The sequence below is a fragment of the Pteronotus mesoamericanus genome, unplaced genomic scaffold (assembly GCF_021234165.1).
Source record: "Pteronotus mesoamericanus isolate MK-2021 breed Mesoamerican mustached bat unplaced genomic scaffold, CSHL_Meso_final contig_2, whole genome shotgun sequence".
In the NCBI taxonomy this organism is placed as follows: domain Eukaryota; kingdom Metazoa; phylum Chordata; class Mammalia; order Chiroptera; family Mormoopidae; genus Pteronotus; species Pteronotus mesoamericanus.
In genome coordinates this window covers 23,722,504-23,740,906 of record NW_026555084.1, presented here as the reverse complement: position 1 = coordinate 23,740,906, position 18,403 = coordinate 23,722,504, and the positions used below count along the sequence as shown (strand labels likewise).

Genomic DNA, 18,403 nt, shown 5'->3' with positions numbered 1-18,403 from the left:
GAATGCTAAATTATTTGGGAACATGGGCTTAGAACAGCCTGGAACATAGTAGGTCCTCAGTGACTATTAGAGGAATGAATCTACTGGGCTCAAAGGTAATAAACATTAGAGTTCCCAGGTACTTTCAGGTTCCTGGGCCACTGTCCCCAAAGATTCTGTTCCAGTGATCTGAGGAATGTACTTTGAGAAATTTCAGAGTTCTACCTTAGGAGTGAACATGATTGTTAGTCAGCTTTGCCTTTTCCTGAAGTATTCGTAATATTTCTGCAAAAGAGTTCATTCTCTACAATGTTTACATGAGATGAATTGTAAGATCTTTTAGGATGTAGAGATGCGAAAATTTTGGAATCTTTTAAAAGATTAATTGACATTGATTTGAGCAGTATTTTATTTTGCTGGAACAAAGTTTTCAAAACCCCATAACAAGCTTTCCATAGTGGAGGGAGAAAACATTGTAATAGATTTTTGTAGAGTTCTAATATCTCCCAGTCACTGTTCTGGGCACTAAATATATAGCAGTGAATGAAACAAAACCCTTACTGCATGAAGATTACCTTATGAGAGAGAGACAGAGAGAGAGAAAATCAAAATATCTATATAATGTATATATGTTGTATAATGTGACGTAAATGGTGCTGAGATTATATGTGAAAAAAATTATCCATTTTATCAGCATTCAAAAGGGGAGCTGAGCAAAAGCTGTTATTTAAACAGCATTTTAATACGTGACCAAAATAAAATTGGAGCAGATGTGTTGGCATTTGCTAACTTGGTTTTTGGAAATCTTATTTGTTGCTTTAATAAAAATACTTCTCCTCAGACCAGATAAAATATAAAAAGGTTATGCTTTAATTTGCGATGCCATATAAAGTTGCTTCAAATGTATTAATAGTTTTTAGGTAGTATTAGGGATAGCATCCACTTAGAAATGGAAACCTTTTATGGCGTCTTCTTTGTATAGCACATTATGGAAATACAGGATTACTTTTCGAGAATAAAAACCACGTACTGACTCTTGAAGTTTTATGAGCAAAGCACATTTCTCCAGACCCTCTTTGTGCACAGTGTTTGGAAGGCTGTGTCGTGCTTGCTGCCTATTGGATCCTTATTAAATGACTTTTGTGGTTTTACTTGAAAAAGTGAATAACAGTGTTTGCTGTGAAGTTGCTTTTAACTTACTTTCTCAGAATCTGGCTAATACCTCTGACTGCCTCACACCACCGTTGTCAGTGGAATTCAGTACCATATTGGAGGTATTGAAACCCCTTTTCTTAAGTGAAGGGTGTGTAGAGGTTGTGTTGTCTAAGGCCAATGAGTAGGGGAGCAGGAGCTGGGTGACACTTCTCATCACCACGCTCTGCCTCTCTGGAGTATAGACAGTGCAGAGGGCTTTGCTGTCCTCAGTTTGGAAACGGGTACGCTGTGCTTCAGGAAATGGTAATGCCTTTTACACTTAACTCTCAAATATCAAGGTAATGATTTATGTTGCTCTTCAATTTTAAGTGTATTGAGGTGAAAAATTTATTTTGTCAGATATAGTAACTTTTTGTCAATAATGCAACACCCATGTGCCCTTTTTAATTGCTGCACTCTTTCCCCACATCCTTTGTCTGTGAGCAGCTTAATAACTAAAGAGCAATCAGTTTTCCCTTTTAATTTTGCTCTCTTCTGAGTCCTTTTTCAGTTTCACGGATTGAGAGTGAAATAGGGAAAATGCCATTTATGAAATCTTACCTGTAAAAACTGTAAATCATTTAGTATCCCTTTCCCTTTAGGCCCAGACATTGTATTAAAATAGGCCTCTTATTATAATGAACTTGCTACAATAAGGTGATACCTTGTTCATTGCCTTGTGAGTTAAGAACCAAAATGTAAATGTAACTGGCATGCTGTTGAGCTAGATTATCATTTCTTGTGGGGCTCCCCTCTCTCCCCCTAAGTATTTCCCATTATCTAGGACTTCATAGGGTACAGCTTTATTGGCTTGAAATGTGTTAACTGCAAATTGAATGATCTGCATTTTAACTTTTATTCTGTGGTGTGCTGATAATGTGTAGTAAAGTGGCCTTGAAGAAGACTCTGTAAGAAAAATTTGAATTAAACGCTGACCTTACACGATCTACCTGTGACGCCTTGGGTGTTTTCTCAGGGCCTCTGTATAATACTGTAGGATGAAATTCCTACAAATAACAAATTAAATGAAGCTTCAACTTTTTGGGCTGTGGGACATTTGCATGAAAATAGTCAGGCATTCTTGGATGGTATGCTGACCTTGGGTTCCAGAAGAATTTTCCAAGCATATTGAGCTTGGTCTTCTCACATTTTCAGGAGTCTGTGAATTCAGAGGACTGTGTGAGACAAAAGTCTTGAACTTATTATTTCACCTTACTCCATAACATCATTTTTGGCTGAACTTAACCACCTTGTCGATTTTTAGCATGGTCAAATGAAGGCAGTGAATGAACCTTGTTCTCAGGGAGCATCAGGATTCTTTTCTGTTGAACCATTGGTAGGAATGATTAAGGAAGCACTCTGCCCACTGTTGGCCCTGCTTCAGGAAGGAGTGTGGGCTCCTGTTTCCTCATCAGTAGAGTTGATGGGCCAATGTCTAGACAGCACCCATTTTAGCTTTACTGATAGATTATTCAGGTAGTTAGATAGAAAATAGGGGGCTTTTAAAGTGGTATAAATGATACCATGTAAATGGGAATGATTACAGCATCATCTGGGTGATAATCTACAAATGAAAGCCTGTTATTTTTATTAAACAATAGCCAAATTGTTTAAAATAGTTTATGATGTTTTAGTAAATTGACTGTTTCTAATCCTGTTGCTAGAGATACTTGTATTTATAGCTTGCCTCTTCCTAAAATTAGATTTGACATAACTTATTTAGGACAGAAACACATGAAATAAGGTAGATGTAGAAAATCAGAATTGAGGGAAAGAGTAATAGACAATTATGAGCTATAATTGTCATGCTTGAGTTTGGATTTCGCACTGCACTGCCTGGTAGCAAGGAGAAAAGGATAAAACACGAGTAGTTGTGTAGCTTGTCTTTAGAATGGAGGGAGGATGCCCATTTTTTTTCTTGGGGAAGTAAGCCTATTCTAAAAGTAAAATAATAAAAAGAATCCTTACATGGGGCTTTTCTATACGGGACAGTGAATAGATGAGGTCCTTAACCCACATGTTAACATATAGTGACAGATTCCACATAATTTTCTTTTTTCCTTGTAAGTTCCTTCAAAAAAAAGCAAGGTCAGAACATTGCATTGCTACTGAGTTGAGATCCCAGCAGCTATGATCAGGTGAAGGGCTGACTTGGCATCTGGCCTTTAGCTTCCCAATGACAGTATTGGGAGGACAGAGGGCTTTGTCATGTGCTTTTTCCTGATCATCCCAGCATAACCCCCTCCTTTCTTTTGAAAAATAATGTTCAACCTTTGTTTTTTTTTAAAAATGTACCTTATAAATAGCGTATGTTTAGTTATTATTACTCAATTTAGTAGGGTTTATTTTTTTCTGTTAGAGAGTTGAGTACATACACATTCATTATAGTTACAACATGTAGATTCATTTTTACCATTGCATTTTGTTCTCTTTCTCCTTAACCCTAAGTTTCTGTCCTTGCTGTTTTGGATTGATTGAGCCTTCCCACTTCCATCTCCCACCCCCAGTCATTTGAAGATTATTTTTCTATTTCTGGCTTCCATAGTTGCTGTTGAAAAGTCATTAGTCAGTCTTAACGGAGCTTTTTTTGTAGATAATTTGTGTTTACTTCCTGGCTGTTTAAAAATCTTGTCTCTGTTGTTCTAAAGCTTCACTGCAGTGTATCAGGGTGTGGATTTCCTTTTTATTTAGCATACTTAGAACTTGCCTTCCTAAATCTAAAATTTAAATTTCATTCATCTTGAAAAAATTTTAGACATTATTTCTTTCAGTATTGCCTCTGTTCCATTCTTTCTTTCCTCCTGAAATTCCTCATAGTTGAATATTAGGCCTTCTCAATTTATCTTGCATTTCTCTTAACTTTTTTTATGACTTCCACATTGTGAAAATTGCTTTTTTTTTTTTTTAAATCTTAAGTTTGACTTTACAGGTTAGTAATTCTCTCTGCAGCGATGTTTAGCCAAGATTATTTTAAATTTCCAAGTGTGCCAGAAGTTACTACCTTTAGGTCAAAGTTTTATTTTGATCCTTCTCAAATCTGTCTAGTCATTTTTCTAAGTGTGTTTTCTCCTTGTCTCTACTTTGTATACTTATTAAAATCTCTGTTAACATAAGAAACATCTGCTAATATTCCATTTTTTGATCATTTGATTATCTGCAGTCCTTGTGGATCTAATTACTCAGTTCTTTTGCCTACTCTTGCCCAAGATGGCTTATTTCCTTGTGTACTTTCTGCATTTTTTATTGTGAATTCACATCCTGGTATTTTGCATATGGGAATTCTTTGAGGCCTGGTATTTGATTATCTTTCATCAGAGAAAATTTCAATTTACATTTGCTTCTGCCAGTTGTTTAGGGATAGCACTAATACATGACCACCTAAGCACAAAACCTTTTGGGACCAAATAAATAATGTAATTTCTATATCTGAACCTCTGTGGAGGACCAGCAGTTGGTTAGAATTTGGGAAGAGAGACCCTTTCCTCTCTCTAAGTAAACGCTTAGAGCTTATACCGGCAAGTATTCTACTGTTTGCCCCTCCATGGTGACTTCTTTGTTCATTCACTCTGTCATTACGGCTTTTGGCCATACCACCTCTGTGCAGAGCCTCTGATCTGACGAGAAGGTCATGACCTTGGCCCATTAGAAACAAGTTCTGGCCACAGAATGGGACATGCCCCATTCCCCCCCACCCCCACCCCAAGTAAACACTGTTTTCAGTGCTTGCTTACCTCTCTGAATTTCTGCTTTCTCATTTCTAGCCTCTGATAATTTCCCTTAATTACTCACCTGCTTAAATTACCCTCAATTTTTCTTTTTAAATAGCATTATGGAGATAAAATTTATGTAACATAAAATTTACCCATTTTAAGTATACAACTCAATGATTTTTACTAAATTTACAGAACTAAGTAACCATCATCACAGTCCAGTGTGGAACTTTCCTATCACCCATGCATACTTCATTTTTTGGTAACTATCTTGCTCCTCCTAATAAGATGGCCAGCACCTTTTCCTGGAAATTGGGAAGATGGAGGCCTTAACTTTTGTTCCATCATCATTTCCCCTGTGGGCTTAGGAGTGATTGTTAGAAATTTCTTGAGTGGCTTTGAAATTTGTATGACATAAGGTTGGGATGTCCCAGATATATGAAGTTTAGAAAAGTTGAGTTACTGTTATTTTGGAATATTTGAGAGTTCAGACACAGTCATTTTAAAGAAGATGATCCGGGGGTAGCTTGTCCCAAGGCAACATGGCAAGTTACGTAGGTTTTGAGCTTCAGCCTTGTAGCTTGCTTCTTAGGTCATTATGTGGCCACTTAAAAGTCCCCCTTTCCGCAGCTCTTCTGCTTGTTTCACTCCACTTGGGAATGAGGTTTGTTTTGAAAGTAGGTCATTAATTTATCACCAAGAACAAAAATCTTGTCTTCCTTTAGAGGTTCCCGAGTAAGGGGCGGTGTTGCACTTCAGGCAAACATAAAACCATGAGCACTTACTGAGGGCAGTGGGAACAACTCATGCATGACTTAAATAGCTCTGCGCTTTATGGAAAGTCATCATCACATGTATAATAGAGGAAAATTATCATAATGGGATATTTTCCTACTGTAGATCTTTGTTTCATAAGTTTTATTTAAGTAAAGAAAACCTAATGTGGAGTAAAGGTAGAGCTTTTCTAAATTTCTGAAACATTATCTTTCTGTCATATACAGGTGTCATATTTGTTGATCTGACACAGCCTGGCTGTGGCAGTCTCCTTCATGGCACAGATTGTTACTGGGATACTCCTGAATCCTATAAAAACCTACAGCTGTTTTTTAGTAGGGAGCTGCAGGTTTTCTGAAATGTTCTGCTCTTTAACAAGGTCCAGACTCACTTGGGTTAGGCAGAAGCCGTGCAAAAGGGGCTTTCACGATGTCAAAGCCAGTAGTCATTTTTAGCCCACTTCTTGGATTAGCAGGCATCAAAGGTGTTTACACTGTTAATGATACCCCAAGTTACTGGGATAGCAAAGATAGAATAATTTATTCCCAGAATAAATGTAGAGATACTGCTCATTGCTCTGCAAAGTCTCAGCTCAGCCAGGTTTTCTGGAAGTTAGCTGCCCTGGGTGTTTTTAATTCAAACTTAAGAATCTTCTTCAGCCTCAGTATTAACTGCTGACCCAGATTCCTAGAGCCCCTGAAGGAGGCATTTAGGAAGCCCTTCCCTTCACCCTGAGCTTTCCCTGTGGCCTGGCACTAATCTATGAGGTTAGCCTCTCAGAGAACTTTGGTCGAGAGGCTGCATTTGCACATCTGTCATTGTTAGAAGTGAGTAGCCTTGTCTCTGGAGGGTGAATTGAGCATTCATCTGGAGAAGACTGTCAGTGACAGGTGCCTGCTGCCTCCTCCCAGGCTAGGCAGGGTGGCTTCCTGAAACAGACACTGTGCCCGTTTTAAAGTAAAGACCAAGTCTCCCCAAACCTTTGTTTTGTCAGGATTGTTAGGAAATAGGAAAGGTGGCTTACAGAAGTCAGTAATTTCAGCCTCAGCCACACTATTAGTAGACAGTACTTTATACAGTCTTTTGCTCCTTAATTTAAATGTTTTTCTGGGTTTTTCAGATTCATAAAATTGGGAGATTACAAATTGAAATGAAATTATATGAGTAGTGACTAAGGCATGGAAGACAAACAACTGACAGGCCTTCCCACATCTGACATTGGGCTGGCTTCCTAAAGGGTGGGAGTGGGGCAGGGGTGCTGGGTATTAGCTCGCTCACCTCACCAGGGACCTCTGTTAGTCCCAGACTGCTGGCTCAGTGATCAACCACATGCTTTATATTTGGTTTTCAGAGTTCCTTCTTAAGGCATGAACACATCTAATTTCCTTCAGTGTAGCATCAAAAAATGTGCAGTTGAGGGGTAATGTTCTTTAAGTCTTCTATAAAATTTAGCTTAGATCATATTTTGTAGCAATTTTTAAACAAATAGGGGTCTGCAATAAGCTCTATCATTTGTCATCATGAAGAGAAAAGTCCCTCTTGGATCAGGGCCTGTTGACACCAGAAGGTAGAATTATAATCTTCAGAGAGAATAGATGTTACTTCTTTATGTGATGTTTGAAGGCCACTAACCATTAAAGACCTGACTTATTTTCAGTTTTCTTACATTTTATTTTTAAATTGCACGTCGTTCTTTTGTTTCTTCTCGTGATTAGGCAGTGCAGGATTCTGGTAGTTAGCAGTCTTACAGAAGGCGATCCCTAACTGTAACACAGCAAACAACAGCCATAATAGTATATACTTTTTCTTGTGCCTTTATGTGCTTAAGTTGGGTGGAGGAGTGAAAAATCAAAGGTTAATCGCCATTGCCCTTGTTTACTCTGGCATTTAAATTCTTGGAAAGTGCCTTTGATATTCAACTACATACGCCTCTGTCATTCATAACTCAGTTTTCATTTGCGGGAAGGACGTGTCTCAGCCCCATGTATTAGGTTGGTCTGTGGCATTACTAATGGAATTGGCAAGCTTACCATTAAGAAGCCCTAACAGTCACTACAGAGTAACATTCTCAGCGTAGCCAGAGCTTCAGCAGAGGAAGTATGACACAACTCATAAACATGGTTTCTGGATACATGAGCAACGCCATTGAGACAGTTGGGTGGGAAGTTGAAATGAAGCTGCATCGTTGGGGATAGAGTCCAGCTGTCAGTGCTTTTGAGAAGCCAGCTGGAGGACAGTTTTGCTCTTAATGATGGGACATCATCCCTGCTTTTCCTTTTCTGATGAGGATGACTTTGTGTCCACCTTGATGTGTTAATGCCTTTTTTTTTTATTTGGAAAAATAGCCTTGTATTCAAATAAAGCTCATTTTGGCCTAAAGTAATCATCCATTCACCTGACAAATGACAGTAGTAACTTAGAATCTCAATTTCCTTACTTCAGGAACAGCTGCAGAGTACATTAGGATACCAACAGTTCTTTCCTGGTGCATTTGGTTCCTTAGCCTTTCTCATGTTACCGCCGTCATGTGGAGAACCTCTTCCTGAAGTTACTGTTCAGGCCGGTCAGAACCCATGTAAAGCCTGTGAGTTACAGGCCATGGGATCTTTCAAGGTTCTGCCACCAACTTAAAATGTGACCTGTGTTATGAATCTGTATAATTTCCTTAGCACAGAACTTAAAAAAAAAAAAAAAGGTGTCCTTCTAAGCTGTAAAGGACGGGAGTGGGGATAAGTGTATGTTTGTTTTCCTTTGCAGTCCAAGAGAAAAATCTTCAAAGATTTTTTTATGGTGTTTCTTCTTCTAGGTTGCCAACTTGGCCTGTTCCATTTCAAACAATGAAGAAGGTGTAAAGCTTGTTCGAATGTCTGCAAGCCAGCTAGAAGCCCTCTGCCCTCAGGTAAAACATGACCAGCAATATGTAAGGTACCACCAAATGGGATTTTGGTTAGAGTAGAGATGAGGTTGATTTTGTTAGTTTTGTTTTTAAGATTTTAGATAAAAGTCATGGAGACAAAACACTGATTCAGAATCTGCGAAGGTTGGAGAAATTTATGTTTTAACTTCACGTGACATTTCCTTAAGGCATCACATGCTACTATTCCCTTGCTCTTCATTAAAAATGTGAAGTGTCCGCTGCGCTGCTTGCAAATGGTGGGTGGGCAGGGACCACACTGTTCATTCTACACCCTTTTTGAACGAAGGCCATCGACAACATCCAGCCGTCCTGTAATCACGGTGGTTACCCCACAAGCCTGAAAGTGCCACAGTTACTTACCTGCCTTCTATCTTAATGCCTGGCATTTGGGTTTCTGTGTTGGGGGAGAGGGGAGACATTTAAGAGCTGGAACCCTTACTCTCTAATGTCTTAAAGTAGCCTTATGATACAGATATTAGTAATGTAATTCAGCCAGCTACCAAAGTAAATGCTTGAGAACTTTTCTCCATTTATAATGGCATATTAGAAGACTGGTGATGAGTCTAGGTTAAGCATCGGGGACACCAAAAAGACTCTGAAGCACACAGAAGAATGGTGTTTTGTTACATACCCAGTGTGTTGTGTGCATCCCATAAGAGGACCTGATCTTGTTTGTGTGGCCTGATACTCTTTGCCACTCACAGGGATTCCTAAGCAGTGTAAATACTGTTTGAGTGGAAGAGGTTGCCTCTCCAATTTCCCAAGTAGAGTGCTCTTGGGCATACTTTGAGGACTTACATTTACCTCTCTCTAAATGGCCTGCCAGATGGCAGTGCCCACAAATAAAGGGGAATAAGCAAGGGAACTGGAGTAATAGAATAGAGGTCACAGAAATGAAATTTCTATGTTATGTCTGCAACCACCTTTAAAATAAACTGTGAGTAATACTCTGGCTCTTTCATATAAATAATTCCTGACACTCAAGGTAAGTGATCAAAATAAGTAAAGGCTGGTTACTAATGTGAGATCCTTCCTGGGTATACAGGTTAATTAGGACATTTGTTCTCATTCTGAACCATGTGGATAGTTTCCCAATGAGAGTTACTTTGTCTAAATATCAGAGTGATGGGCCAGTTGAGAATTTGCATTATGTGATGGACATTTCTTCAGATTAAATCCAATCATGAAATGTGCTAGTGATTGCTAGCTGTGTAGATAATAAGAAGAATGGATTGAATCACCTCCAGAAAGTTAATTGTATGAACAAGTTATTTGAAATAAATTTAGAGCATATTTCTAAAGATTTGGCATTTTTTCCTTAAGTTTGCTATTTTATCCTCTCAGTATTTGTTTTTAATGTCTTTGATTCTCCATTTGGTTTTTAAATGCTTGAAAAGCAACAATGCTTGCTTTTACATATCAGCTGAAACAGATGGTAACATACTCTGATCACACCTACCAAGAGTATTTATATAAATGATCTTAAAGCCTGGGGCGGGGTTGGGGGGGAATCACATGGGGAGGCTAGTAGATCAATCCTAATGAAAATGATGATGTGCATAAATCGTGTGTGGCTAGGCCACGTTGCACACGTTTGAGTTCGTCATCAGAAAGCATACTTAGTCCTTCTCTTTTGTAATTTCATTTCTTCTACTAGAACAGAACTCAAGGGCATAGACAGACAGTTCCCAGAACACATTTGGTATTGGGTATATGTCCTGAGTAAAAAGTTGTTGCTTCAGGTGTGATTATTCTCCCAGTTTCTCACCTGAGCTCATTCCTACCCTTGCTTACAAATAGGGCTGGGCAGGTTCAGTGATGGCAAATAAAGTAGCCATTTGCAGGCATGGTAATGACATCATGTACATTACTGAGTGCCATTTCTAGACAAGGATTCTGCAGCACATTGAGGTGGTTTAAGGAGGTGGTTTAGTTTTTCTTTCTTTCTTTTTTTTCTTTTCTTTTCTTTTCTTTTCTTTTCTTTTCTTTTCTTTTCTTTTCTTTTCTTTTCTTTATATATCAGCCCAATTTCCCCCTCACTATTTATTGAAGAGACTGTCTTTATTCCATTGTATGTTCTTGCTGCCTTTGTCAAATAGTAATTGACCATAAAGGCATGGCTTATTTCTGGCTCTCTATTCTGTTTCATTGATCTGTATGCCTGTTTTTATGCCTCTACTATGCTGTTTTGATTACTATAGCCTTGTAGTATAGTTTGATATCAGGTAACATGGCACCTCCATCTTAGTTCTTCTTTCTCAAGATTGCTGAGGCTTTTTGAGGTCTTTTGTGTCTTCATATAATTTTTGGAATATGTGTTTTAGTTCTGTGAGATATGCCATTGGTATTTTAATAGGAATTGCACTGAATCTATAGATTGCTTTGGGTAGTATGGACATTTTAATGATGTTTATTCTTCCTGTCCATGAATGTGGTATATGCTTCCACTTATTTGTATCTTCATCAGTTTCTTTCTTCAGTATGCTATAAGTTTCCAAGTATAGGTCTTTTACCTCCTTTGTTAAATTTATTCCCAGGTACCTTATTATTTTTGTTGTTACAATTGTAAATGGGAATGTTTTCTTGATTTCTCTTCCTAATGGTTCATAATAGGTGTGTAAAAATGCCACAACTTCTGAATATTAATTTTTGTATCCTGCTAATTTACTGATAATCATTCATAAGTTTTAGCTAGTAGTGTTTTGGTGGAGTCTTCAGGATTTTCTCTATACTGTATCATGTCATCTGCAAATAACAACAGTTTTACTACCTCCTTCCCAATTGGATGCCTTGTATTTCTGCTTGTCTGATTGCTGTGACTAGTACTTTTAGTACTGTGTTAAATGAGAGTGGTGAAAGTAGACATCCCTGTCTTGTTCTTGACCTTAAGGGAAACGCTTGTAGTTTCGCCTATTGAGTATGATTTTGGCTGTGGTTTGTTATATACGGCCTTTATTATGTTGAGGTATGCTTCCACTATTCCCGCTTTGCTGAGAGTTTTTATCATTAAATGGATGCTGGGTTTTATCAGATGCTTTTTCTGCATCTGTTGATATGATCATGTAATTTTTATCCTTCATTTTGTTTAAGTGATATATCACGCTTACCGATTTGCAAATATTGTACCAACCTTGTACCCCTAGAATAAATCCCATTTAATCATGGTGTATGACCTTTTTAATGTATTGCTTGGTCCAGTTTGTTAATATTTTGTTGAAGATTTTAGTATCTATGTTCATCAGGGATATTGGCTTGTAATTTTCTTTCTTTGTAGTGTCTTTATCTGGTTTTGGAATGAGGATAATGCTGGCTTCATAAAATGAGCTTGGAAGTCTTCCCTTAAAATTTTTGGAATTGTTTGATAAGGATAGGTGTTAGTTCTTTGAATTTTCAGTAAAATTAGCCTGTGAAGCCATCTGGTCCAGGGTTTTTGTTTGCTGGGAGTTTTTTGATTACTGCTTCAATTTTATTAGTTGCAATTGGTGTATTCAGATTTTCTGATTCTTCTTGACTCTGTTTTGGGAGATTGTGTGTTTCTAGGAATTTATCTAGGGCATTGTATTTCTGTGGTGTCAGTTGTTACTTCTCTTTCATTTCTGATTTTATTTATCTGGGTCCTCTCTCCTTTCTTTATGAGTCTGGTTAAAGGTGGTTTGTCAATCTTCCTTATATTTTCAAAGAACCAGCTCTTGGTTTCATTGATTTTTTTTTTTTTTTTTTTTTTTTGGTGGTTCTGTCATTTATTTCTGCTCTAATATTTATTATAATTTCCTTCCTTCTACCTACTCTGGACTTTTTTGTTCTTTTTCTAGGTCTTTTAGCTGTATGATTAGATTGTTTATTTGAGAATTTTCTTGTTTCTTAAGGTAGGTCTAAGGATGCTACAAACTTCCCTCATAGGACTGCTTTTGCTTTGTCCCATAGGTTTTGGGTCTTGTGTTCATTTTCGTTTGTTTCAAGGTAACTTCTGATTTCTTCTTTGATGTTATTGTTGACCCCTTTCATTGTTAGTAGCATGTTATTTAGCCTCCATGTATTTGTTTTTCAGGTTTTTTAAAATTTTAATTGATTTCTAGTTTTATACTATTGTGGTCAAAAATATGCTTTATATGATTTCAATCTTTAGCAATGATCTCACTATTTTATTTTTCTTAGTTCATTATGTGAAAATGAGCATTGCACGTTTATGTTAATACAAACCTGGCACTTGAATAATTCATGTAGCCTGGTTTAAATAAAGTTTGGCCTTTCTTGGGAATCTGTACAAAGGTGAATTTTTTGAAGCCACCACTTACCTACATTTCCTTTTGTTTTTTTGCTTTTCAACTAAATTGAGAAATAACTTATGCAAATATACATTCTTTCTTCTACCTCCTTAGACTTCTATGTTGCTGCTTCTCCCATTGTACTTGTGGGAACACTGATCATTTTCATGGCTGACAGGCTTGACAGGCATCAAAAAAGTACAAGCCTAGGCAGGCCTGGTCTGTAGGTAGTGAGAAAATACACAGCTCTTTAAAGAACATCCAAGGCATATGGGCTAGTTAGCCCGCGGCTTCAGCTCTCACTCATCTATTATTTCACAAAATAGGACCCCCTACCTTTGAATCACCTCATTTTTGTACTTCCTATTCTCAAATCTTTTCTTACAAAGTAATTTCACAGAAGAACTCAAAGGAGATGCTTCCAACTAAAAGTTTTTCTCAGCATTTTCTGTGTATCTCCACTCTCTTCCCCTACTCCCCTGTCACAAACACACAGAGGTCTGCAGGCAACAGGCCTCAAGAGACACTGCAGGCTCCTCCTAAGGCTTGCATATTGATAGGGGTCTTGTTTTCTTCTTTTATAAAGTTTGATTTCCATATTGTAAAAGCTGGAAAGTGTTTCCTTCTCTCTTTTTTCTTGATAAGTCTGTATAATGGGTATTAGTCGTTTTTTCACTGTTTGGAAGAATTTACCAATGAAGCCATCTGGCTTGGCATTTTACCTTCATTGGAAAGGTTTTTAACAGTGAATTCAGTTCTTTAATAGATATCAGGGTATTCAGATTAGCTGTTTATTCTTGAGTGAACTTTGGTCATTTGTATTTCATCAGTTGCACTTTATTTTTGTCCCCTTCTGCTTGCTTTGGTTTTAATTTACCCTTCTTTCTCTAGTTTCTAAAGATAGAAGCTTTCAGATCACTAATTTGAGACCTTTTCCAATGAACACTTAATGCTGCACATTTTTCTCAAAGCACTGCTTTAACTGTATCCCACAAAGGTTGATGTGGGATGGTCAAGAAAGACCTCACTGACAAGGTGCTGTAGAAGACATGTAGTCCTGCTGAGTTAGCGACAGATGGTATTTTTTATATTTTACAAATGAGAAGAGGAAGTTCTAGAACGGAATGTTATTTCATGTCATTTCGGAGTTGGTCTCAGAAGTTAGTGGGTTCTTACAGCCCTCTAATTTGCATTTCTTTGTGAGAGTACATTTTTTTACCCTGGTTGTCTCCTGGTCATTTGTGGTTCACGTGAGGTAAGGCATCCATGTCTTTTCCCTATTTTCTACTTATATGTTGGTGTTCCCCTCGCTGATTTACCTAACACAATATAGTGTGTATTATATATTTAATTCATTATATATATTTAAGGGTATATGTATATATATATATAATTTAAATATTATATATATTTAATTCATTATATATTATATATTCCTTAAATATAGGAGTAATATCAAATTTATAAATTGATTTCTAATTGTTATTTGGAAATGAAGGATAGTTTTCTAATACATAAGAAACAATTTCTATTTAAGTTTTGGATTAGTAAGTGCATAAATAAATATATTATTTGAGCTTTGTAATTTTAAATTTAACTCTATCTGGACACAATCTTTGCACATAAATAAAAGTATGAAGTGAAGCTATTGCTTTTTCTCAAAATAGCCCACTAACAGTAAAAGCAGCGTACCTTTTGCCACCCATATGCGATGTCACTCTTATCATACACTGAATTTTGTTTTATGATAGGGTCTGTTTTTAGACTCTTCCGTTCTAATTACTTTAGCTTTATATCTCTCCTCCTCACTCTTGCTCTCTCTCCCGCAGATTTTTTTGGCTATTCTCAGCAGTTTATTGTTCCAGGTTAATTTGTGATTAGTGAATCTTCCCGTAAACATCGAATATATTTCTGTTGATTCAAGTTTTTAAATGTACCTCAAAAAAGTTTAATCACTTTTGCTACTTCAGTCCTGCGAGTTTCTTTACAAATTTAATCCCACATATTTTGCTATTAATTGCCGTTATGAAGATCTGACACTTTCCTCATTTTCTGTTCTGTTTTTTTATGGCATATAGAAAAGGTAACTGATTTTTATATATTTGTATTGTCTTTAGCTACCTTAATGAACTCTTATTCTAAGATTTCCTAGATAAACAAAGATCATTTGCATGGAAAAGTAACTTTGTTGTCTGCTTTCTGACAGCTTTTTCTATTATTTCAATTTCTCACTTTATTTCATTAGCTAGAAAGACCGTTATATTACTACTTCACTAGTAGTGACAGTAGGTATTCCAATCAGTAACATTTTGCTTTTTAAGATAAAGGATTCTAGATTTCACCACAAAATGTTATCTTGGATGATTATTTAAAGTAGTATGTTAAGTTTCTATTTTTAATTTACTAAAAGTCATCAAAAATGAGCACAGTGGAACCTTGGTTTTCAAACTTAATTCATTCAAGAAAGCTATTCAAGAAGCTATTTGTTGGAAAACTGAATCTCCTCTGCTACCCGAGAGACGTGTGACTGATTGTACAGGTATCAGCATGAAGGGGCTGTCAGGCAGAGAATCAAGACCTGAAGTTTTGTTAGACAAGCGGAATTTTTTTTTGAGAACCAAACTGTTTGAAAGCCAAGATTTGTATTTAGCAGGTATCCTTTGTAAATAGTTTTGTAGTCAAAATGAGACTGTTAATCTTAGGCAAGGTGCTATCCCCTCCATTATACCATATGAGATAAGATATCATAGAGAACAAAAGAAAGCAATTTTCTCTTTATAATGGAAAATTATCTTAGTATTTAAAACATATAATTCAGTCAGTGCCCATGTTTTACTTGACTCTCTTTGGAAACACTTTCTTCAGCCAAATATTTTTACAAAGTCTAGCTCCACTCTGATCCATTGATACATGAATGAATTAGTGAGTTAATTAATGAAGTCTGTAGCCCACAATAGTGAAGCACCCAGTGGAAATGAATGGCAAGAAAGAAAAGAGACAAAAAAACAAGCCTCAGAATAATGAATATTGGAGACCATAGTATTACACATGAGAAATATAGAATGTCTCTTCTTCCAAATAATTTATTGTCCAAACTCATACACTTTTGAAAGTAGTGGGCTCTCAGTAATTAATAACTGCAATGGCATGGTCCCCCTATGCCTAGGAATCTTTCATTGATTGTCTTGCTAGTCTGTCACTTCCAGTTGTTTAGTGGGGAAGAGGAACAGTTGTACCAGTCCAGTGGCTATAATTCTTCGGTTTGTTACAACTACAGTCTTTGGAGGCTAAGTCTGTGGCATATGCTGCCAGTCTATTGGGAGTTTTACACATGACCTGAAGGCATATGGCTCCCATTTCACCTAAAAAAAAAAAAAAAAATCATCCCCGACTCCTACTTTTTGGTTTGTATGCCCAAATGCCTCAATGATACCTATTTTTCTGCCTCATCTAGATCTCCACTCCATCACCACCAGTTTCCTCTTGTCTTTGCTTTCCTTCCAAGTTGCAGTATTAGAAACACATTTATTTTTAATAACCCATAAGCACTTTGTACTTAGATATCTTAACTAAGATATTCTCTCAGCTCATTTTCATACTACTGTCATTACTCATTTAATGAATACCAAGAATTAGTAGATATTTCTCTAATAAATTTATAATGATGGTTAATAAGTACATAGTAGTACAACATCTCTAGCCATCAGGAAAATGAAAATCAAAACCACAGTGAGATACCACTTCATACTCACTAGGATGGCAATAATTTTTTAAAAAAGGAAAAACAAGTATTGGTAAAGATGTGGGGAAAGTGGAACCCTCATACATCCTGATAAGAATGTAAAATGCTGCAGCTGCCTTGGAAAACAGCAAGGCAGCTCCCAAAATATTAAACAGAGTTAATCATGTAACCCAGCAAGTCCACTCTTACATGTATACCCAAGTTATATACCCAAGAATAATGAAAACACGCACACGCAGGCACGCATGCACACACACGTATATGAGTATTTATAGCAGGATTATTCATAATGGTCACAAAGTGGAAATAATTCAAATGTCCATCAGCTGGTAAATGGAGAAATAAAATGTGCTACTGCCATACAATGGCATATTATTCACTAATACATAAAATGGAATGAAATAGTGATACATTTTATAGCATGTGAACGAACCTCAAAAACATTTTAAGTGAAAGAAGCTAGTTACAAAAATCCAAATGTGAATGTGATCCCATTTATATTAAATATATTTATATTTATAAATATATAATAGGCACATCCATAGAGACAGAAAATTAAGTTAGTGGTTCCCAAGAATAGGGTTAATGCGTGTTGAGGGGGAGGGGAAATGACCATGAATGGAGACAGGGATTTTTGGGGGGTGATGATTGTGGTTATGGTTCTACAGCTGTGAATATACTAAGATTCAATGAATTGTAAGATTTAAATGGGTGAATTATTTGTTACGTGAATTATATGTCAACAAAGCTCATTTTTTTAAAGAAAAAAATATTTTTAACTTAACACATTTTACACTTTATATTCAATTATTTTATGTCAAATATACCTGTTAGAAAAATGCTTAGAATTGGAATACAATATATTATTCACAAATGTGCTTTGATAATGTATCGAGAATCTGACACGCCGAATGTTTATCACAGGATTATTAAGAATGGTGGGTAATTGGCACAAACCTAGATATTCTACAATAGGAAAATAGTGACATACCCATATGATGGAATAATAAACAGTTAATGCTTTAAACATATATTTAATAAGTATTTAAAAGAAGAAACAAGATAGTTTTATGTAGCCTATAATTCTAATTGTGTATTTTATGACATGTTTATTACATGCATATGTATATGAGGGGGGAAAGCCTGGAATATAGTATCAAAAATTACAGAGTTCTATCATAGAATGGAAATATTAGGTTTTTTTTTGGTAATTGTCCATAGTTTCAATGTATTACTGTATTTCTGTATTTCAGACATGCTGCTTCTACATTCACATATAAAAACCTATTGCTTAACACTTATCTTTGTGTTATGGTGAAACTTGCATTGTTCTGTGAAATGCATGTGAGACAAAGCCATAGTCACTCTACTAACCATGTTGTCCTATCATCTTTATTTTGATGACTGAAAGGCCAACAGTGAATTCTACTATCTTTGCAGGTTATCAATGCTGCATTGGCGTTAGCAGCAAAACCACAGAGTAAACTGGCCCAAGAGAATATGGATCTTTTTAAAGAACAGTGGGAAAAACAAGTCCGTGTTCTCACGGATGCTGTCGATGACATTACTTCCATTGATGACTTCTTGGCTGTCTCAGGTAATGAGCTGGTTCCTCCGAGAAGCATGTCAGGATGTGCATAATTCCTTTTGCCTAAGTTATACTAACAGACAATCAGAACGCCCCCAAGTCTGGGCAGATAAATTATTCTGGCAGTAATATTGTGCTGGTTTACATTTTAATTAAAAACGACAACAAAAAGAAAGCTACCACCACCCTTGAGCAGTGGGAGGTGGCGCTGGAGTTGTTTCCCTTGTGGTGGGG

At 36.6% G+C, this 18,403-nt stretch overlaps 1 protein-coding gene across 1 annotated transcript in view; it reads left to right on the top strand.

The window, feature by feature from the left end:
* CTNNA1 (catenin alpha 1) overlaps positions 1-18,403 on the top strand; it is a 170,358-nt gene that overhangs the window by 134,986 nt on the left and 16,969 nt on the right. Inside the window, exons 10-11 of the mRNA XM_054568386.1 lie at positions 8,464-8,556; positions 18,022-18,178. Of these exons, the coding sequence (XP_054424361.1) occupies positions 8,464-8,556; positions 18,022-18,178 (250 nt within the window). The remainder of the gene's footprint in view (positions 1-8,463; positions 8,557-18,021; positions 18,179-18,403) is intronic.